Raw genomic sequence first — 24,678 nt, 5'->3', positions numbered from 1 at the left:
TAAATACATGTGATTGTGAGGGAGAACAGGAGCCCTGAACAATGCGCAGGGAATCTGGATAAATAGTGTCACCTCCAACAGAGAGGTTTGGTCTTCTTATTGTGGGCCATGAATAAGGAGAAGAGGACCTTGGTTAAGAAGATTATACCCCGACCCCACCCGTTCGTTTAATCAACATGCCCTTTCAGCTCTGCCAACAATACAAAACATGTCTAAAACGTCCCCCTCTCGCTCCCATGGCATACCTCTCTTATGTTGTAACAGACTGGGCTACAACTTAACCACAAGTAATTAAGGCAGATATTTTGCTTTGTATGGTTTGGTTGGATTTGTGCCGTCGTACCAGACAGTTGTATGAAATTGAATATCAGAAGAATGTTGGTGTCCAATTCAAAAGTATCACTATCATTCTGCCATACTCTATGCTCATCTTCCTATTTGAGACTTCATTAACAAAAAGCATTAACTTAAATCATTTGATAAAATAGCTAATACGTTTTCCATTCATTTAAACTTATCAATATTCCCACAAGGACCCAAGGAGCTTTCTTTTTTCACCCTGTGCTTCTTTCATCCACAGTTAAATATGTAAATAAAATGTCTAAAGTCATTCTTCAAAAGGGAACAAAAGGAAAAAGGGAGCTGAGGGAAAAGACAGCCAGAAAATTCCTCCAATTCTCCATAACATTAGCCAGAGGGGGGCCAGCTTCTAGCCAGAGCCTAGCAGCAGGGGAGCCAGCTCCATAGAATCACACATCTTAAATCCCACACACAAAAAAATAAAATATCTTTTCAGCTCCAGCCATCAAAGGGCCCCTTTCACTTTATTAGTTACAGAATTATCTCACAGTTGCTGATTTCTCAGAGATGGAACTGCAATGCACTGCTTGCTTTATAGAGTTGTTGTGGTTGGAAAGATTGAGATAAAGTTGATTGTGTGTGCGTGCGCGCGTGCGTGCATACTGGGGTGGGGGTGAATCTATGAAAAGGAGAAGGGGGAGGTAGACAGAAAAAAATACAGAAATCACACAGTAGTAGCTAGATAAAGATGACATAGATTGAACACTGATTCCTCACCTTTGCTTCACATTTTCAAAGACATATCATCATGACCCACAAAACAACTATGAGAAGAAAGAAGAGAGCAAGAACAAAGATGCCTGAATTACAATAAACCAGTAGACTGTGTATTCTTATTAGGCAAGGTGACAATGTTATCTTGTATGTTTCATTAAACAAGCCCAGATAGATAATAAGAGTGGATGTCTGCTTTAAAAATATGTCCTAAACCCAGATGTTCAGCAAATGGAGATCACAATTGCTTTGGCCCTGTGAATGCAATGCAATGCTATCTCTCCACATTAAAGTTGTCATCTTTTTAGACTATTAAGTATTGGTTACACAGTAAAAGTCCTTCTGAATGGGAGCAACTGATCAGGCATGTCAGCTGTTGTCCTTGAAGGAGTTATTGTGACTGAGGAGGTATGAAATAAAAAGTATTATAGATTCACATGTGTTAAGAAGAGGAGGACGTGTCCAGATCTGAGACACAGGCAAATGTAGTAACCGTAGTTAGACGAGTAGAAACAGCTAACCTGCAGGTGACACATAAGAAAGAGGGTATTATGTGTCCATAATGAAATGTATTCATAACCTGTATTTATGTTCCTGCTCCGTCCAGACATTGCGCACCAACAGCTGAAATGCCACCAGTGAGATATGCAGTGCTAAACCATTTAGGCACGCTGGTGCCATGTTTCTCATCTTGCCCGAACACATTTTTTTTAAAGCACTGTTTACTTGTGATCTGGATTTCACCCTAGGTGGAAACCATGGGCATACGAGGGTATAAATCTCCCAACTAAAGACTTTCACAAGGTAATGTGAGTTGAGCTATGAGGGATCTGGTGTCACAGACACTCTGGAGGGGCCCTCCATATCCTTCTCTCTCTGTCATGCCAGCCTGCTGCAGAGGCCCTCGCCTCAACCATGGATTCATGCTGCTAGACTACATGTGGTTTACTTTGAGGTCCATATCACCGCAGTAGTAACCACTCTCCCAAACTAGCAGCACTGTCATAGTAGAACAGTCATAATCAGCGAGAGACACTAAGGAAATCGAAAATGTCTTCAAGGGCATATCCAACGGACATGGTTTCTCTATCATGTACAGTTACATGCCATAGGGGATTGCATGTAGTGATTGTAGTGGGTGTGAGAACAGGTGCTGAGATAATGCTAAGCTAATACTGTTCCATCCAGGCTCATAATACCCCCCCCCCCCCTTTATTACCACAGACAGAGATCAGTAGCCTACATTGACTTCATAATCAGTTAATTAAAAACAGAGACATCGAAACTGAACTGAACCCAACGAAATCTCTTCTGAGATAAGTTTAACGGGAGACATCATTAAAGCCTCACCAGACAGACTCTTCCCATCACTGCCTGTCTGAAACTAAAACAGACAAAGAGACAAATAACAGCCACCCTACGCTAATCATTGGCACTATGACACTACTAGAAGATGACTGCTGGGGTTAGGCCTGAACTGTGGTATGCACTGACAGCTCCTAGTGGTAACCCAGGCCTCTCCTCAGTGACAAGATCAGATGCAGATCAAATGTATTTATAAAGCCCTTCGTACATCAGCTGATATCTCAAAGTGCTGTACAGAAACCCAGCCTAAAACCCCAAACAGCAAGCAATGCAGGTGTTGAAGCACCTTGATGATGAATCAACTCCAACAAGACTGAAATGGCTTTGTATCAGTGTTTCTCCTTCAGGCGCTTTCCTTTCGTCATAATCCACCCATTTACAATTGAGAACTAAGATGTTCTCACAGGTCATTATAGAATGGTTATTACCGATTTTCAGACATCCTCTATTATTGAAATAATAAAAAGTATCATTTTGTGAAATAAATGTGCAAACAATCAGTTTTGTTATGATAGGATTTTGATAGGATTTTCTAACGGAAAGAAGACTGATTTAAAATCAATCATGATGTAAAAGCTCTAGGCCTATATATGGGGCAGCAGGTAGCCTAGTGGTTAGAGAGTTGGACTGGTAAACAAATGGTTGCAATATTAAATCCATGAGCTGGTAAAAATCTGCCGTGCTGCCCTTGAACAAGGCAGTTAACTCACTGTTCCTAGGCTGTCATTGAAAATAAGAATTTGTTCTTAACTGACTTGCCTAGTTAAATAAAGGTAGGAAAATTATTTTGATTAGAAACACAGGAGAAAAGCTTGAAACATGCTAGCATTTGTGTAAAGAAAAATAACTACAGGTCCAACTGTGTGATAATGGGTTTGAAAGTATCTTATAAAATATTTTATGGTGGATTGTGAAAAGTGTCTGGTAAAATGTATAAGAGCTGGAAATTAAGTGTTGTAAATGACTGAATAGTAAATTGTGAAAAGGTTCCTACTTGGTTAGGAGGGAACAGGTGTGTTCAATGGAAGGTTGTAAGCAGCTTTTTGACTAGATTGGTCAAGTGGAAATATTACTGCACTTTGTGTGTCTGTCTCTTTTAAATGGACATACATGTGCAGACATTAAAGGCAGCAAAGATCCCTGAGGACTAATGTGAATATTTACATGTATGCCTGAAGGTGGCTATATGGAGAAATTATAAATAGATGTCTGAGTCACTAAAAGCCTACTTAATGCTAAACATGGAGTTCATTCTAAGTACCTCCTGAGCATAAGTCCCTTGTATACTGAATATGGATTTTACTGTAGTTCAAATTCCACACAAAACAATGTAACCTACTCCTGAAACAATTATGAATGGGCTATTCGGTGATGAAATGGGGATCTCCATAGCCTACATCAGGTCATAGCCTATAATTATGTTGGAAATAGAAGGAAAACATGATTCACATTGTATAGGCTAGTGGTTGCTTTAGTGGTTTTTAACTTGTTGCTTTTTGTCAACACGTTAACGCACTACCCGACTCACAAAAGAGTTAAGAGGAATTGAGAGAGAAAAACTCTTCTCCGCCTCATTCTATTTTCCCACAATGCACGGACCGTGAAAATTGTCATTTGTGACAAAGAAAAGAACACATCTATCTCGAGTGGAAAGATACAGAAAGCCAGTTGGTTTGTCTTTGGGTATGTTTTGTGTCTGCATATACCTGCGCTGGAACGTGCTAAATTCTGACACTTTTCTATCTAAAGTTTTAGTCGGAAATGGGGCAAATGGCCAATGAGTAGTTTGCTGCGAACAAGCTCTAAAATGCTGTGATGGTTGGTCTACTCTACAGGCTGTTCCGCACCATTTGAAAAAAATCTCCGTGTCAGTTTCATCTTTCTTATGCAAAGTAGCTGTCTTTGAAGGCGGATCTTTTGGCAGGTTAGCCCAGGACAGTTGCAACGACAAGCTCAAACGAGAAATGCCACCAACCAGTCCAAACTGAATAGGTCTGTCTCTGGAGTGGTTAGTTAGGAATAGACCTCAACTCTGTTTTAGTTCATTAGGTTACTACACCGTTTGCGTGGATTTATCGTACGCAATTAGGCTACACAAACGCTGTGCAAGAGGAAGAGCAATTTAGTTGAGTTGGTAAATGACAGACTGGTTCCATTCGCGCTGCAGGACCTCATTTTAATGTCTATGTGCAGGACAGAGACAGGAGGATTCCGACCTGACGTTGTTGAAACCGAGGAGTACTGTCCCTTAACGCACTTTTAGAAGCTCTGGAACGTTTGCTTGGATCGGAACACTTTTATCCAATTTGAAAAAGAACCAAGGCAGACAAAAAAAATTGTGCAACGGACTAGGCACAACTACAGTAAATGCATTTAATCTCTTAACATGTTGGATTTTTCTGGAACAAATTCATACACTTCAAAGCATGGACATTATGGTAAGCGACCATTATTTTAAAAGAAAACGATGTACACTTTTTTGTAATTGTCTTTGGAGTTAAATTGTAATCAAAGGAATTAGACTACACGTAAAAAGGGGAAACAATGGTCTTTTCATAGACAATTGTGAGTTTTCATCCACAAGCTCTTTGCACATTCATAAAAAAATAAGATACACAAAGCGTTTTAGTAGGCCTTTCCTGTATAGACGCAACTTCTGATTTATCGTAAGTGACATTTTATCTTACATTTTTTGCCACTAAAAGGTTCAAAGAGGAGAGACTATGCATTCCACTGCTAAACTGAGCCTTATCAATGTGCTACTGGTCTGTCTGAGTGGTGGCTGCTCAGCCATTAGCTCCATAGACCCAGACCGGCCGGGTGAAGGGAGATGTCAACAGATTGTCATCCCCCTATGTAAGGACATTGGCTACAACATGACAAGGATGCCCAATCTGATGGGCCACGAGGACCAGAATGAGGCAGCTATCAAGCTACATGAGTTTGCCCCTCTCATAGGGTTTGGATGCCACACTCACCTCAAGTTTTTTCTCTGTTCGCTGTATGCACCTATGTGCACGGAGCAGGTGTCCACCCCAATCCCTGCCTGCAGAGTGATGTGTGAGCAGGCCAGGCAAAAGTGCTCCCCTATCATGGAGCAGTTCAACTTCCGCTGGCCTGACTCCCTGGACTGCTCCAGACTACCTACTAAAAATGACCCCAACAACCTCTGCATGGAGGCCCCCAACAACGGCTCAGACGAGCCCCCCAAAGGCTCCCACACCCAGCGTCCTGACTTCAGGCTTCAGCGGCCAATGAAGGAGACAGAGAGCAAGGAGACCTGCAGTAACCCAGGCAAGTTCCACTATGTGCAGAAGAGTGAGTCCTGCGCCCCCAAGTGCTACCCCAAAGTGGATGTGTACTGGAGTCAGGGAGATAAGCAGTTCTCTCTGGTGTGGATGGCTATCTGGTCCATCCTCTGCTTTATCTCCAGCTCATTCACTGTCCTCACCTTCCTCATCGACCCCCAGCGATTTAAATACCCCGAGAGGCCTATCATCTTCCTCTCCATGTCCTACTGTGTCTACTCTGTGGGCTACCTGGTCCGTCTGTTTGTGGGTGCAGACAGTATCGCCTGTGACCGGGACAGTGGGGTCCAGTACATCATCCAGGAGGGACTGGAAAGCACGGGCTGCACCATCGTCTTCCTCATCCTCTACTACTTCGGCATGGCCAGCTCCCTCTGGTGGGTCATCCTCACACTCACCTGGTTCCTGGCTGCAGGGAAGAAGTGGGGCCACGAGGCCATCGAGGCCAACAGCAGCTACTTCCACCTGGCGGCCTGGGCCATCCCAGCCATCAAGACCATCATGATCCTGGTGATGAGGAAGGTTGCGGGGGACGAGCTGACGGGAGTGTGCTACGTGGGCAGCATGGACGTGAAAGCTCTCACAGGCTTCGTGCTCATCCCACTATCCTGCTACCTCATCATCGGCACCTCCTTCCTGCTGTCGGGCTTCGTGGCCCTGTTCCACATCCGCAAGATCATGAAGACGGAGGGGGAGAACACGGATAAACTGGAGAAGCTGATGGTACGGATCGGAGTGTTCTCCGTCCTCTACACTGTACCTGCCACCTGCGTTATCGCCTGCTACTTCTACGAGAGGCTCAACATGGACTACTGGAGGAGCCTGGCTGTGGAGCAGAGGTGTGTTGACAGCAGCAGGAACAATGCAGAGTCTGAAGAGTGTGGTATGAAGAGCTCCATCCCGGCCGTGGAGATCTTCATGGTTAAGATCTTCATGCTGTTAGTGGTGGGCATCACGAGTGGCATGTGGATCTGGACCTCAAAAACACTGCAGTCATGGCAGAATGTGTTTAGCAGGAAGCTGAAGAAGAGGACTAGGAGGAAGGCTGCCAGTGTGTTCACAAGCAGTGGGCCTTACATCAAGCCTCACCCAGCACTGAAAGCGCACAACACAAAGTATGAGCCTACCAGGCCCCCTCCGACATGCGTATGAGCTGGCCCTCTCACAGACAGTCTGCGAAACCAAAATCCTTCTAAAGCCCTTACCTAAAACAGACTTTTTAATCAGAGTGCCAACAAGAGACAACAATGTGTCATATTTATTTTAAGTATTTTTTTGTTATCTTGATCCATCTCAAGCTACAAGGACAGCCTTTGTTTCAAATATTTGCTACTCCTGGAACCACTTATACATTTAAGAACATGATAGAGGAAAAAAACGTTTGGTTTCCAAGACAAAGAAATTGGAATAAACCATTTGGATGTGCAATAGACGTTTTCCTTAGTGGCAAAAAAAAGACAGTACTGTAGAAACAGATGAAAGACAATGAAAAGACTCTGACAAAAGGGAGTGAATGGTCTGGGAGATGGAGACCCTTTAGTGTTGCGTTGTGTGGCTTTTTAATGGAAATCAAGGCAGTGTCACATGTTTGGACTGAAGTGAGAAAGCAGCTGTTGAAAGGGGCTCAGGATTGCATGGACTGCCTAATGTGACGCAAAATCACGCCACAAATAAATCAACAAGCACTGGACATCGCAAAAGTGACTATTTGTACAGACAGTTTTCCTGTTGTTGTATCTTTGCTGTTTTATAGCACAAGGGAGCATTTGTATATATTTCTTGAAGTTCATATTTTATTTAAAAAATAAAACATTCCAGTTTTAAATGTCCAAAACTGGAACTGTATATTATAACTGTGTGGGTTTTATATGTCATGTGAATGAGTTCACAATGGGTTTTATATGTCATGTGAATGAGTTCACAATGGGTTTTATATGTCATGTGAATGAGTTCACAATGGGTTTTATATGTCATGTGAATGAGTTCACAATGGGTTTTATATGTCATGTGAATGAGTTCACAATGGGTTTTATATGTCATGTGAATGAGTTCACAATGGGTTTTATATGTCATGTGAATGAGTTCACAATGGGTTTTATATGTCATGTGAATGAGTTCACAATGGGTTTTATATGTCATGTGAATGAGTTCACAATGGGTTTTATATGTCATGTGAATGAGTTCACAATGGGTTTTATATGTCATGTGAATGAGTTCACAATGGGTTTTATATGTCATGTGAATGAGTTCACAATGGGTTTTATATGTCATGTGAATGAGTTCACAATGGGTTTTTACAAAAAGCACATTTCTCTGGACATTTGAAGATAGTCATCACTAACCATTGATGTGAAAGTATGGAATATTTCAATCATCCACTGTTGTCTGAGCGTGTGTGTGTGTGTGTGTGTGTGAGAGTGCGTGTAGCAGTGCACACACTTGACTTACGGTATCTCTCTTTTGAGAGGCTTATGCTTTTAATTACATAGACAAATTGGTGTTTGATGTTAGCCTTGTGAATACTCTGACTTCTGTTGATACCTGATAGAATGGAGTGCGCTCTCAATGAAGTACATACAGGATGAAGAAACAATGGCATCTGTACACGTCTGTTTTAATTGTTGAAAAGGAAAGCATCATGGGTAATCCAGAGCCCGCTCCCTCCCGCGCATTTATTAGAGATGACTAATAGAAAAAAGTTTAATGACATCAAAGAGATTATGAACAAAGCACTTTTATATTATTGTAGAGTCAACCATTTTTAAAGCAAGGCTTTCATATTCCATTCCTATTAAAATGTTCCTGTTCACGCCCATGTTTCATACATAAGCTATAAGGAAACAAAGGCTTTTAAGTTTGTTTTGTTTTTGGTTCACAGTTTTTCAGTTTGTTTGTAACATATGAAATCAGACAATATTTATCTAGAGCCTTCAATTTATTTCATCGCAAGAAAAAAGGTGCTAAAATCGAAGACTAGATAAAAAAAGTGCCTGATTTCATGTTAGAAATAAATGGAAAAACTGTGAACCAAAAACAAAACAAACTTAATATGCAAATAAGGGTCTGGTATGATCATCTCACAAATAACCTCTCACTCAAAGAACTCACTCAAGTCAGGCTTTGATTATGTTTCTGAGATAATCAGTCCACTGCTTTTAATTTTTTTTCTTGAATTACAGTTCTGCTCTGACTTCTTTAGGCCTATAGATGAACGTCTATGCAGTTAAGTTCAGATAACACAGATAATGATTTTGTTTTTGTGCTTTTTTGTCAGGTCACTGATTCAGTCACGTGTGTTTTCATGCGTGTGTGTTTTAGGGATGGGGATTATGCAATAATCCTACAGTCATTCAGGACAGGATTAGGCAGTTTGAAGGGTCTGGCTTTGAGAAGAGGATAACTGCAAACAAAATAAACAATATCTGTCATCTACCCTCCTCTTATCACCCAGGCATAGTGATATTTCTAAAGACACATCTGGCCTGGATTTCAGGCTATCGTTTTGACTGAGACTAGTTTTCAATAGCATGGTAGGCTATTGACAAACTAATATATCTGTTAGCGTACTAATTTGGGTGGGGGTTAAATGCTCTCACACTGTAAACAATTATGTAAACAGGCTGTCATTGTAAATAGGAATTTGTTCTTAAATGACTTGCCTGGTTAAATAAAGGTTTAGTAAAATTCAGGTCACATCCCCTTCAAAGTCCATTTTGGAGCGGAAACCACACTAATATGAGCTCAGCTACCCTCTGGGTTTTGTCTTTAGGATTTAGAGAGGTTACAGCACAAGTACTGGGTACTTTTTAGCCTATTAGACTTGAATACTCAACTGCCAGCACTGAATTGCCCATTTTCATAAAAAAAAACAAGGATCATTCTGCACCTTCATTTTAACTTTAAGGTTTTGTGGCTTTTAATATGCATGAGAAGATCTCCCAGACCCAGGTATAATAATGTGGCAGGTTGAGTGTAAATATGTGCTCTCCCCTGAGGGCATTCAAGTTCCAGCATCAGCCCAACCCGTTTTAACAGTGAAAAGCACATGACTCACTGGCTGAATCAAATTCAAGTAGTTGATACTCCGTGTTGTGAAAAAGGTGAGTGTTTTCGAGGGCTTCAACAGAGGCCACCTGGATAACAGCCCCCAAGGTGTCTGGGAAAGCTGTAAATATGACAGTTACCAACCTCTTCCTCTGGAGCGTATGCTTCTAAGTTACTTCAGTGTTTCCCTTTGAAAAGAAAATAGTATGTGAGCAAGGGCACAGTAGTGTCAGCCCAAAATGTTTTGGAATAAACTACACATGCTTGTTTTCATGACACTGTATCACAGATGATTAGACCTGCTATTCCTCATTGCTGGCATTGTTTTCCCCTAACAGTGCAAAGGCTTTTATAGGTCTGGAACTATGATTGAATCAACCAAGTGGCTCATTAGATAGTGTGTGTGTCACATGGCCCCTCTCATAGCCCAGTTGTTGTCCCTAGTGATGGTGTGGTAGACAACATGTTTTGTTTGTCCCAGTGGGGAATCTGGCAGCCGGCATGTAACTGGGGATAAGGGTCTTCAGATCACCATATCTCAAAGAATGACCATGGCCCCAATCTGAAAGGACTCACTCATCCCCCATAGCCCCTATCACACTCACTCTCATTCCCTCACCCTTCGCTTCCTCGCAACTTTTCCTCTCAACAATTCTCCTGTTAATATGACACTCACATACTGTAGTTCTCTACAGCAGCAGTCTTTTGGGGGAAGTATACAGTGTTTGACAAAAGAGACCGGATCTTCTGCTTGTGATCTGCTTACCCACTGGGCACAAACTGAATCAACTTTGTTTCAACGTCATTTGTAAATGAATTGTGACTTTAAACCTGCGTGGAAAATACATTGGATTTGAAAAAGTAATCAATGTTGTTTTGAGGTTGAATTTTAAACCACGGGATTATGTCATCATGGTAACCAAATTTCAACATAGACAAACCTTGTATAAAATATGTTGAATTTGTACCTTTAAAACAACATCAAATCTTCAACATTATTAAGTTTACATGTATATTATAGTCCTTTAGCGACTTACAATTAGTACATTCATCTTAAGAGAAAACACATCACAAACACATCAAGTATCTTATGATCCAAAATGCAACATCATATGATCCAAAATGCATCATACTGGCTGTATTTCAGTATTTTGAAAGTCATATGTCTGGAAAAGTTGATTGCTGACATTCAAAACATTTTGGGACGATGTCAACAATGGACTAATGAAACAAATACCAAAAGACTGCTTTTGGGTAGTTTTCCTTTAAAAATACTCTTCAAAGAGCACCTCTGGAAAATTGCTTTATCTACCCTTTGGTCTCCCATCCAGGGTTTTAATCAAGCCAAGCACTGCTTAGCTATGATATTTGTCACTGACTATTAACAATGTGCTATCATGAGAATGATTGTTGAGAGATCGCCACTTACAGTTGAAGTCGGAAGTTTACATACACCTTAGCCAAATACAAATCCTAGTAACAATTCCCCATCTTAGGTTAGTTAGGATCACCACTTTATTTTAAGAATGTGAAATGTCAGAATAATAGTAGAGAGAATTATTTATTTCAGCTTTTATTTCTTTCATCACATTCCCAGTGGGTCAGAAGTTTACATACACTCAATTAGTATTTGGTAGCGTTGCCTTTAAATTGTTTAACTTGGGTCAAACGTTTCGGGTAGCCTTCCACAAGCTTCCCACAATAAGTTGGGTGAATTTTGGCCCATTCCTCCTGACAGAGCTGATGTAACTGAGTCAGGTTTGTAGGCATCCTTGCTTGCACACATTTTTTCAGTTCTGCCCATACATTTATAGGCTTGAGTTCAGGGCTTTGTGATGGCCACTCAAATACCTTGACTTTGTTGCCCTTAAGCCATTTTGCCACAACTTTGGAAGTATGCTTGAGGTCATTGTCCATTTGGAAGACCCATTTGCGACCAAGCTTTAATTTCCTGACTGATGTCTTGAGATGTTGCTTCAATATATCCACGTAATTTTCTCTTCATGATGCAATCTATTTTGTGAAGTGCACCAGTCCCTCCTGCAGCAAAGCACCCCCACAACATGATGCTGCCACCCCCGTGCTTCACGGTTGGGATGGTGTTCTTCGGCTTGCAAGCCTCCCCCTTTTCCCTCCAAACATAACGATGGTCATTATGGCCAAACAGTTCTATTTTTGTTTAATCAGATCAGAGAACATTTCTTCAAAAAGTTTGTCCCCATGTGCAGTTGCAAACCGTAGTCTGACTTTTTTATGGAGGTTTTGGAGCAGTGGCTTCTTCCTTGCTAAGCGGCTTTTCAGGTTATGTCGATATAAGACTCGTTTTACTGTGGATATAGATACTTTTGTACCTGCTTCCTCCAGCATCTTCACAAGGTTCTTTGCTGTTGTTCTGGATTTGATTTGCACTTTTCACACCAACGTACGTTCAACTCTGGGAGAGTCTTTTCTGAGGTCTTGGCTGATTTGTTTTGATTTTCCCGTGATGTCAAGTGAAGAGGCACTGAGTTTGAAGGTAGGCCTTGAAATTCATCCACAGGTACACCTCCAAATGACTCAAATGATGTCAATTAGCCTATCAGGATCTTCTAAAGCCATGACATCATTTTCTGGAATTTTCCAAGCTGTTTAAAGGCACAGTCAACTTAGTGTATGTAAACTTCTGACCCACTGGAATTGTGATACAGTGAATTATAAGTGAAATAATCTGTCTGTAAACAATTATTGGAAAAATTACTTGTGTCATGCACAAAGTAGATGTCCTAACTGACTTGCCAAAACTATAGTTTGTTAACAAGAAACTTGTGGAGTGGTTGAAAAACAAGTTTATATGACTCCAACTTCCGACTTCAACTGTAACTAAATACTGTTGCTATTGCAGTCATTCCAAAGGGTAGGTTTAACAGGGCAAATAAAATATTATCATACTTTAGTCAGTCAGCAACAGCTATAGTTTCAATTCAACAAAAATAAACAATACAATAGGCCTAGGGTTTGTTTTCAAATGTAATGATATTTAGATATATTGAATTGTGTTTAATTGCCATTGCAAGCAAATATCAACATTTGAAGAACATCTTCTGCTTGGATAATTCCATCTGTGCCACTGACTTAGTCTAGCTTTATTGTATCCAATGTATCTACAAATTAATAATGTATATGTTTGATTCATGTCTCCATCTCTACAAAGATCAAAGTTAAAGAATATGACTAAATCAAATCAAATCCATGTAAAGTTTGATTTGATTTGATTTAGTCCTGTTCTTTAACTTAGATTTTTAGTTGCGATGGAGATGTGAATTCGACATATCAATTATACATTTGTTGACAAAATGGAGTTAAAGCCAGACTAAGTCAGTGGCACAGATGGAACTATATAAACTGAGGTAAATCTCCTTCGAATGTTGATTTTTGGTTGAGTTGAAAACCAAACACAATTCAATATCACTTTTGAAATACAATAAATAACTTGTCCGCAAGTTAATTTAATAGGCTAACAAATGATGTTGGATTCAAGTATTCAACTCAGACAAAAATAAAAGTTAAAGTATGGGATTAAACCAGTGGCTCAGATGGAACTATCCTAGCAGTAGATCCAGATCCTATATTTGTTTATATTTGGTTGGTTGTCAACAAACTAATGCAACATTCAACCTTTAAGTGAGTAACAAATCCATGGCCACATTGTGAGGTTACAGTAACTATAAATGTATTCTTATGTAATCATAAAGCATGCATGTTCAAGATAGCGTGCATAGGTCGTCGCAGGTATGTGGAGATCTTCACAATAGCTGCAAAGTCATAATTGACTCTAAATATAAAAATGAATGAAAACAGCATTTTTCATTTAAGGTTGGGATTAGGCATTAGGGTTAGCCGTGTGGTTAAGGGTATGGTTAGGTTAGGTTTAAAAACATATTTTATGATTTTGTGGCTGTGTCAGCTATTGACCACAGCTGCCTATAGAACAAGAATCATGACGAAAAACGCTAACCTGCGTTATAATTTGCGCAGAATCTTGAGCGGCATTGATCACTTACATCATGTACATTTCATTTACATTTCGCTGCAATCTGGGTCATTTGGTTCTGCTATTGGATGAAGCACAGTGATACATTCATCTGTTGTGTACATAAACAAAACATCTGACATTGTATTCCCATTTGAACTTTCCTGTTTGTTGTAAAAGGTTGAAAGCACAGCGATAGACATTTGGGTGACAACTAAAACAAATTGAAGACATTGCTTTTTCATTGTAATTTGGTTTTGCTTTTAGATGGTTGAAAGCATAGTGATAACACATTGGAAATTCAACAAACTTTTGGCTTTCTTTTTGAGTGGGTGAAAAAACTGTAGGTTGTAATCTCATTGATCAGCATCTCAACCAAATATTACTCAACTATTCACATTGAAATGATGTGGTGTGCCCAGTGGGTAGTTGAAAGTATCACATCTTTGATACTAACTTGATTTAATTGAAACTGACTGGTTTTCCACAAGTTGGGATGGCAGATGGTAGTATTTTCACACTGTGTAATTGAGATGATGTTAAGCCTATTTGTGTGGCTGGGTGCTGTAAACATAAAGTTAATGTGACAGAACAGGCCTTCTGGAAGCAAGTCTCTGACAGTCTCTGACTCAAATTCAGGGATGGGAAAACAAGCAGGGTAACATCATCACTTCAGTTGATCCCTTAGTCTTCGGGATCGGTGTCCCGTCCACGGTACAGTTGAGCTAACGTAGGCTAATGTGATTAGCATAGGCATATCTGATATTGACAGAAAGCTTAAATTCCTGTTAATCTAACTGCACTGTCCAATTTACAGTAGCTATTACAGTGAAATAATGCCATGCTATTATTTGAGGAGAGTGCACAGTTTTGAAAATGAAAAGTTATTAATGAACAAATTAGGCACATTTGGGCAGTCTTGATACAACATTTTGAACAGAAATGCAATGGTTCATTAGCTCAGTCTAAAACGTTGCACATACACTGCTGCCATCAAGTGGCCAAATTCTAAATTGCAGCTGGGCTGGAATAATACATTATGGCCTTTCTCTTGCATTTCAAAGATGATGGTACAAAAAAATACAAAAGCAAAGTTGTTTTTTATTTGTATTATCTTTTACCAGATCTATTGTGTTATATACTCCTACATTCCTTTCACATTTCCACAAACGTCAAAGTGTTTCCTTTCAAATGGTACCAAGAATATGCATATCCTTGCTTCAGGGCCTGAGCTACAGGCAGTTAGATTTGGGTATGTCATTTTAGGCGAAAATTGAAAAAAACTCATACACTATAAAAACGATTACCAAGTTCCTATTCCCTTGCCCCAACGCTTATTGTGTAGCTTTCCTCCCATTATATATGAAGGTGTGGTGGAACCAGAATTCTGCCTCTCTACCTGTGCATTGGCTGCTGCTGCTGCTAGCAGTCATAAAGTGTTCTGGCATGGTGACATAAATCAGGCTGTCTGGTTGACTGATTGACTGGTTGACTGGCGGCCGAGAAAGCTTTTATCAAGCTTTCTGAGGACGCCCCATGTCCTCATCCTCAGTTGCCCAAGCAGCACCTGTTTACCAGTCCAGGCCTGTCTGTTGGAAGTGCAGTACTCGGCTCTTCTCTCTTTCTCTGTCTTAGACCCATTACACACACACACAAAGGAATTTTTCTCTAGCTAGGGGGGAGCTCTCCCAGCATGAGCTCTCCCAACATGTAAGCTCCTGATGCACTAAAACAAATGTAAAGATTTGTTTTATCTTTGAGGAGTGAAACCTGGGACTTCTTCCACTTACTTAACAACGTCAACAAATATACATCATTTGACACTTGTAGAGCTGACCTTCCATTGGCTTTGGAGGGAAAGAAAATGAACAGTGTACAGAATAAAAGTGATAAAATAAAAAGTCTTAATAAAGGTCCAGACATGGCTAGAAGTAGGATAAGGATATTTTTGCACAATGTCCTATTATCATTTTTCACATCCATAGGAAACACACACACACATACCTCTGTTTGCCTCTCCTACAGCCCAAATGCAATGTTCCCCTGACTATTGAAGGTGAGGGTAATTACATAAGAATATGGCAATAATGTGAGCCTTCCCTGTAAGGTGGTTGAAGTCACCTTTTTAAAATGCATAATGATGTGCCATTCAAGCCCTCTCCTGATCAAACAAGTGTTTGATAGTAGCTTTGGTTAGAAAGGTCTGAATATGTTTATTTGCATGTTTAGGAGTGAATGGGGTAGATATCAGGTAGACACCATTATCCCAGAAACCCTAGACCCACTCCAATTTGCATACCGCCCAAACAGATCCACAGATGATGCCATTTCTATTGCACTCCATACTGCTCTTTCCCACCTGGACAAAAGGAACACCTACGCGAGAATGCTGTTCATTGACTACAGCTCAGCGTTCAACACTGTAGTACCCTCAAAGCTCATCACTAAGCTAAGGATCCTGGGACTAAACACCTCCCTCTGCAACTGGATCCTGGACTTCCTGACGGGGCGCCCCCAGGTGGTGAGGATAGATAGCAACACATCTGCCACGCTGATCCTCAACACTGGAGCCCCTCAGGGGTGCGTGCTCAGTCCCCTCCTGTACTCCCTGTTCACCCACGACTGAGTGGCCAGGCACGACTCCAACACCATCATTAAGTTTGCAGACAACACAACAGTGGTAGGCCTGATTACCGACATTGACGAGACAGCCTATAGGGAGGAGGTCAGAGACCTGGCCGGGTGTTGCCAGAATAACAACCTATTCCTCAACGTAACCAAGACTAAGGAGATGATTGTGGACTACAGGAAAAGGAGGACCGAGCACGCCCCCATTCTCATCGAAGGGGCTGTAGTGGAGCAGGTTGAGAGCTTCAAGTTCAATGGTCTCCACATTACCAACAAACTAGAATGGTCCAAGCACACCAAGACAGTCGTGAAGAGGGCACAACAAAGCCTATTCCCCCTCAGGAAGCTGAAAAGATTTGGCATGGGTCATCAGATCCTCAAAAGGTTCTACAACTGCAACATCGAGAGCATCCAGACTGGTTGCCTCACTGCCTGGTATGGAAACTGCTAGGCCTCCGACAGCAAGGCACTACAGAGGGTAGTGCGTACGGCCCAGTACATCACTGGGGCTAAGCTGCCTGCCATCCAGGATCTCTACACCAGGCGGTGTCAGAGGAAGGCCCTAAAAATTGTCAAAGACCCCAGCCACCCCAGTCATATACTGTCCTCTGTACTACCGCATGGCAAGCGGTACCGGAGTGCCAAGTCTAGGACAAAAAGGCTTCTCAACAGTTTTTACCCCCAAGCCATAAGACTCCTGAACAGGTAATCAAATGACTACCCGGACTATTTGCATTGTGTGTCCCCCCAACCCCTCTTTTACACTGCTGCTACTCTGTTTATCATATATGCATAGTCACTTTAACTATACATTCCTGTACATACTACCTCAATCAGCCCGACTAACTGGTGCCTGTATATAGCCTGGCTACTGTTATAGCCTCGCTACTATATATAGCCTCGCTACTGTTATTTTTCACTGTCTTTTTACTGTTGTTTTTATTTCTTAACTTGCCTATTGTCAACCTAATACCTTTTTAATTTTTTTTATTTTAACTTAGAAATCGCACTGTTGGTTGGAGCCTGTAAGTAAGCATTTCACTGGAAGGTCTACGCCTGTTGTATTCGGCGCACGTGAAAATATACATTGATTTGATTTGATTAGTGTTACATGAGATGGACCTCTGTTGACAGTAACATAGTAAATGTAAATATGGAACACTCCAATTAAGGGAAAGTGAAAGGGGGATACAAATTAGTATAATATGTTACGTTTGGTATGGTTCCATAAGACAGATGGATACTTAACCCTAACCATTTAACTATACTCCTAAACTTAACCCCAACCTTAACCCCTAAACCTAGCCTAGCTAAAATCATAACATATTGTACGTTTTGCAAATTCATAACATATAATACGGAATGTAATTCGTAACATATTATACGAAATGGGTACTGGAGATCCACAAAAGAATACGTAATATATCATACTAAATGGAGCATCTCGGATTTACGTACAGAATAATATGACATTTTTTGAGACCAGGCTGCTGTTGAAAGCAGCCCCTGCAAAGTGCAAACAGACAGTCCTTCAGAGGTTTGTTAGCAGTGACCTTCAACAAGGGATGAAAATAACATCATTCGGGGAAAGAGAACCCTTGTTACAGATTGATTTGTTTTCTGTTCATTTGTTTGGTTTGTTATTAACAGAAGGGGCATGGACCTGAGCAAGAGCAAACAACAGCAGAAAAAGTGACATCACATTTGTGAACAAGTACAACAGAAAATGATCACTCTACTCTAACACACAAATAGTGACCTTTTTCATGCCTTTATGTATTTTCCCTCTTGTTTTCATAACGTTATTCTGCAACCTCTGCATCATTTTCAAATTCCAACATATTTGGATTCCTGTCATAACAGACATCAGAACAGGGAATTAACTGTCATATACTGTAATACACAGTGACCGAAGCATATCAACATCCACCAGCCTGAACGGGAAGATCAATCCACATTATTGGGCTAACAGGCCTTGGCATGGCCTCAGCATGGCACCACACATGTTTTATATGATGACAAAGGCACAGGGATATTAAACATTAAACTGAAATGTAGCGTCAAAAAATAAGGGAGAAGTATAACTAATACTTGTGGCACCCATAAGCTGAAACGGAGCTGAATCTACAAAGGCGGGTGAGTGGAGATTGTGCATGGGGGAAGGGGAGGAGGGGTGAATAGTCTGGTGTCAGCTGGAAGCAGCGTTTTCGCCATGGTGATTTAGCAGCGCCAGATTGTGACACTCTAATCTGCCACCTTCCTAATCTTCACAGCAAAGTGCTCAGATAATAAAACCCAGCAGAATTCCAGCACCCAGAACCCCATTGTTGCCCGGTAAAGTGAATGGGTTCCCTCTCTCTGAACGCATTCCCTCTCACACACACATACAGTTGAAGTCAAAAGTTTACATACACTTAGATTGGAGTCATTTAAATTCGTTTTTCAACCACTCCACAAATTTCTTGTTAACAAACTATAGTTTTGACAAGTCGGTTAGGACATCTACTTTGGCAATGACACAAGTAATCTTTCCAACAATTATTTACAGACAGATTATTTCACTTATAATTCCCTGTATCCCAATTCCAGTGGGTCAGATGTTTACATACACTAAGTCGACCAGAAAATTATGTCATGGCTTTAGAATATTCTGATAGGCTAATTGACACAATTTGCGTAATTTGGAGGTGTACCTGTGGATGTATTTCAAGGCCTACCTTTAAACGCAGTGCCTCTTTCCTTGACATCATGGGAAAATCAAAAGAAATAAGCCAAGACCTCAGAAAAGGCTCTCCCAGAGTTGAAGGTACTTTGGTGTGAAAAGTGCAAATCAAATCCAGAACAACAGCAAGGACCTTGTGAAGATGCTGGAGGAAGCAGGTACAAAAGTATCTATATCCACAGTAAAACGAGTCCTATATCGACATAACCTGAATAGCCACTCAGCAAGGAAGAAGCCACTGCTCCAAAACCTCCATAAAAAAGTCTGACTACAGTTTGCAACTGCACATGGGGACAAACTGCACATGGGGACAAAGTCAGTGCCTCTTTGCTTGACATCATGGGAAAATCCAAATAAACCAGCCAAGACCTCAGTAAAAATAATTGTAGACTTCCACAAGTCTGGTTCATCCTTGTGAGCAATTTCCAAATGCCTGAAGGTACCACGTTCATCTGTACAAACAATAGTATGCAATAGTACGTTTCTACTTCCGGTGCCGTAATCTTAGGTTTTATTACATACAGTCTGGAGGAACTATTGGATATAAGAGCAACGTCAACTCACCAACATTATGACCAGGAATACGACTTTCCCGAAGCGGATCCTCTGTTTTGCCCACCACCCAGGACAATGGATCGGTTCCCAGCCGCTGACCCAAAACAACGGCGCCGTAGAAGGGGCAGACGGAGCGGTCTTCTGGTCAGGCTCCGTATACGGGCACATCGCGCACCGCTCCCGAGCATACTACTTGCCAATGTCCAGTCTCTTGACAACAAGGTAGACGAAATCCGAGCAAGGGTAGCATTCCTGAGAGACATTCGAGACTGTACCGTTCTTTGTTTCATGGAAACATGGCTCATTCGAGACACGCTATCTGAGTCGTTACAGCCACCTGGTTTCTTCACGCATCGCGCCGACAGAAACAAGCATCTCTCTGGTAAGAAAAAGGGCAGGTGTGTATGCCTTATGATTAACGAGACGTGGTGTGATCATAACAACATACAGGAACTCAAGTCCTTTTGTTCACCTGACTTAGAATTCCCCACAATCAAATGCTGACTGCATTATCTACCAAGAGAATTCTCTTCGATCATAATCACAGTCGTGTATATTCCCAAGCAGGCACATCGACGGCCCTGAAAGAACTTCATTGGACTCTATGTAAATTGGAAACCACATATCCTGAGGCTGCATTTATTGTAGCCGAGGATTTTAACAAGGCTAATCTGAAAACAAGACTCCCCAAATTCTATCAGCATATCGATTGTGCTACCAGGGCTGGCAAAACCCTAGACCACTGTTATTCTAACTTCCGCGACGCATGTAAGGCCCTTCCCCGCCTTCCCTTCGGAAAAGCGGACCACAAGTCCATTTTGTTGCTCCTTGCCTATAGACAGAAACTAAAACAGGAAGAACCCGCGCTCAGGTCTGTTCAATGCTGGTCTGACCAATCAGATTCCACGCTTCGAGGTTGCTTCGATCACGTGGACTGGGATATGTTCCGCATTGCGGTGAACAAGAACATTGACAAATACGCTGATTCAGTGTGCGAGTTTATTAACAAGTGCATCAGTGATGTTGTACCCACAGTGTCTATTAAAACATTCCCCAACCAGAAACCGTGGATTGATGGCAGCATTCGCGCAAAACTGAACGCGCGAACCACTGTTTTTAATCAGAGCAAGGTGACCTGAAACATACAAACAGTGTAGCTATTCCCTCCACAAGGCAATCAAACAAGCTAAGCGTTAGTGCAGAGACAAAGTGGAGTCGCAATTCAACAGCTCAGACCCGAGAGGATCACGGGGTCTCGACCCCACCCTATGCAACTGGGTCCTGGACTTCCTGACAGGCCGCCCCCAGGTGGTGAGGGTAGGTAACAACATCTCCACCCCGCTGATCCTCAACCTTGGGTCCCCACAAGGGTGCGTTCTCAGCCCTCTCCTGTACTCCCTGTTCACCCACGACTGCGTGGCCATGTACGCCTCCAACTCAATCATCAAGTTTGCAGACGACACTACAGTGGTAGGCTTGATTACCAACATCACCGAGACGGCCTACAGGGAGGAGGTGAGGGCCCTCGGAGTTTGGTGTCAGGAAAATAACCTCACACTCAATGTCAACAAAACAAAGGAGATGCTCATGTACTTCAGGAAACAGCAGAGCGAGCAGCCCCCTATCTACATTGACAGAACAGTAGTGGAGAGGGTGGAGAGTTTTAAGTTCCTTGGCGTACACATCATGGACAAACTGAAATGGTCCACCCACACAGACAGCGTGGTGAAGAAGGCGCAGCAGCGCCTCTTCAACCTCAGGAGGCTGAAGAAATTCGGCTTGTCACCAAAAACACTCATACTTTTACAGATGCACAATCGAGAGCATCCTGATAACCATGTGTATGTGACAAATACATTTGATTTGATTTGATTTGAAGTATAAACACCATAGGACCTCGTAGCCGCCATACCGCTCAGGAAAGGGATGCGTTCTGTCTCCTAGAGATGAACGTACTTTGGTGCGAAAAGTGAAAATCAATTCCAGAACAACTGCAAAGGACCTTGTGAAGATGCTGGAGGAAACAGGTACAAAAGTATCTATATCCACAGTAAAACGAGTCCTATATCGACATAACTTAAATGGCCGCTCAGCAAGGAAGAAGCCACTGCTCCAAAACTGCCATAAAAATTGCCAGACTACGGTTTGCAACTGCACATGGGAACAAAGATCGTACTTTTTGGAGAAATGTCCTCTGGTCTGATGAAACAAAAATAGAACTGTTTGGCCATAATGACCATCGTTATGTTTGGAGGAAAAAGAGGGAGGCTTGGAAGGCGAAGAACACCATCCCAACCGTGAAGCACGGGGGTGGCAGCATCATGTAGTGGGGTGCTTTGCTGCAGGAGGGACTAGAGCACATTTCAAGGTAGATGGCAGGAAAATTATGTGGATATATTGAAGCAAGACATCAGTTTGGTCGCAAATGGGTCTTTCAAATGGACAATGACCCCAAGCATACTTCAAAAGTTATGGCTTAAGGACAACAAAGTCAAGGTATTGGGGTGGCCATCACAAATCCCTGAACTCAATCCTATAGAATATTTGTGGGTGGAACTGAAAAAACGTGTGTGAGCAAGGAGGCCTACAAACCTGACTCAGTTACACCAGCTCTGTCAGGAGGAATGGGCTAAAATTCACCCAACTTATTGTGGGAAGCATGTGGAAGGCTACCCGAAACGTTTGACCCAAGTTAAACAATTTAAAGGCAATGCTACCAAATACTAATTGAGTGTATGTAAACTTCTGACCCACTGGGAATGTGATGAAATAAATAAAAGCTGAAATAAATCAATCACTCAACTATTACTCAGACATTTCAATAAATTAAAGCTGAAAGAAATTATTATCTCTACTATTATTCTGAAATTTCACATTCTTAAAATAAAGTGGTGATCCTAACTGACCTACGACAGGGAATTTTTACTAGGATTAAATGTCAGAAATTGTGAAATACTGAGTTTAAATGTGTTTGGCTAAGGTGTATGTAAACTTCCGACTTCAACTGTACACAAATACACACAAATGCACATAGACACATAGAGTCATATTGAATGTAATGGGGGTGCTATCTTAAATATGCATTTTGTCTTTAGTGCATTGGTGCATTGGAATGTTGTCACTGTATGATGCATATTGTGATTACTGAACAAATCCTTCCCCATGCAAACAATCAAGGAGTGTGTGTGTGTGTGTGTGTGTGTGTGTGTGTGTGTGTGTGTGTGTGATGTTGGCAAGGCAGTGAGAGGATTGATGGCAAAAGATGCAGAGGTGGAGAGAGCAAGCACACCAGGAGACTGTCACTATGTTTGTGTTTGTGTGTACATTTGGGAGTGTTTGTGTGTGTGTGTGTACATTTGGGAGTGTTTGTGTGTGAGAAAGATATAGGGAGAGAATAGAGCGAGAGGGATGATGGTGGAACTGGCAGGGCTCAGGAACACCGCTGAGAGAGAATGCCTGTGGTTCAAAGACACTCTCAACAAACTTAACAAAGAAAGATGGCTCAGAGGGGGAGCATATGAAAGGAAACTACACAATCAACTGTCACATAAACTTGGGGAAAACATCTCGGCCTCACTACCAGAACATATCCAGACATTCTACAACATTTTGCAAACTAGATTCTGTACCAGTTCCAAAACAACATTATGTACAGCATATTACACATATAGGAATAAACGTGTTCTTGTCATTGTATATAACCATAAGTGTGTAAAATCCTGTTTACCGCCATATGATATATCTATATTTGTACTCCATGACAACAAATGTATAGTCTACTGTAATTGGTCTCTTCTCATTTTCACCTTCCAGGTCTGGTACATGCAACATGTGTGTTTCTGTCCACAGGGATTGTATTAAGTGGTGCAATCAGAACCTGCCTGTATCCCTGGGGTGTTCCTTTTTTTCCGGGGAAAGTAGTTCATTCAAACTGGCATGTACAACACATAACATGTGTTTCCCCTCAGAGGTTCCGTAGTTTACTCTAGGCAGTGACAGGACTGGAAGAAATTTAGGCCAAACACAGAACAACGACCAAGGAGTTGACAAATGGCTTTCTTGTTTTGTTTCTTACTGTATCTGATACATGTGTTCCTTTGAATAATCAAGCTAAAGCCTGGGAAGGGGATCTCAGTTTCCCAAACACTGAGGTTGGCCCAGATTGCATGGTCATGATAGTGGTAAAGAGAGTGATGACAAGTGGGTAATCTGCAGAGAGAGGAGGTCAGGACCCACTTATCTGCCCAGAGTGGAAAATCCAGGCCCACTTAAAGTCTGTTTGGACGACAGCTGTCATAAGTGAGAGAGGCCCACAGGCATACCCACTGCATTCTAGAACCCCCTCCATGAAAGCATGCAGCACACTCAACTTTAATCTCAATGTACACTTGTTTACAGTATATACCATTTGCATATTAGTGATAATGGCCACCATTGAAGTGATGCACTGAACATAGCTCTCAGCATTTGATCGCTATATCAGGGTATGGGCAACATTTTCAAACAAGGCTAGACACAAAACAACATGACAAACAGCCTCTGATTTAGTTCTTCAAAGGATAGAATAGTGTGCAGAGAAACTAAATTAAACTCTCAATTGTTCTTCTGAAGGTGGCGATTGAAATGATGGAAGCAGAGATGGATGAGCTCTCATTAACTGTTGTTTTACTTAAGAATATAGGCCTTGGAGCTGAGTTAACTAAGTGGCTGGAGCAGGTCAGCAAAGGTCAGGGAGGACAGGGAAGGGCTCCCGTGAGAGCCGGACACTTTTGAGGACTTCTACAAGGGGCACTGAATCAGTTCATTGATATTCAAGGATTTGACCCGGTGACAACAGGGATGTCACTAAGGTTAAGACAGCCTTGCCTCTCCTTATTGTGCCTCTGCCAAAAGCAGAGGGGTCTCCAAGCAGAGGGGTCTCCCCCCTCACCCTCCAAAAGGTTGCCATGGTGAGCAAAGCAAGCCTGCAGCAC

The 24,678-nt window shown here is 41.7% G+C and overlaps 1 protein-coding gene across 1 annotated transcript; it reads left to right on the top strand.

Moving 5' to 3' along the window:
- The first annotated feature begins 4,195 nt into the window (after window positions 1-4,195).
- On the top strand, window positions 4,196-7,597 carry LOC109871864 (frizzled-10-like). The gene is made up of 2 exons (XM_020462875.2): window positions 4,196-4,877; window positions 5,145-7,597. Exons 1-2 carry the CDS (start codon window positions 4,866-4,868, stop codon window positions 6,897-6,899), a joined length of 1,767 nt encoding a protein of 588 aa, XP_020318464.2. The 5' UTR covers window positions 4,196-4,865; the 3' UTR covers window positions 6,900-7,597.
- Window positions 7,598-24,678: the final 17,081 nt, after the last annotated feature.

This window comes from Oncorhynchus kisutch, linkage group LG3 (assembly GCF_002021735.2).
Source record: "Oncorhynchus kisutch isolate 150728-3 linkage group LG3, Okis_V2, whole genome shotgun sequence".
Taxonomy (NCBI): Eukaryota; Metazoa; Chordata; class Actinopteri; order Salmoniformes; family Salmonidae; genus Oncorhynchus; species Oncorhynchus kisutch.
This window is presented reverse-complemented; position numbering and strand designations above follow the sequence as displayed.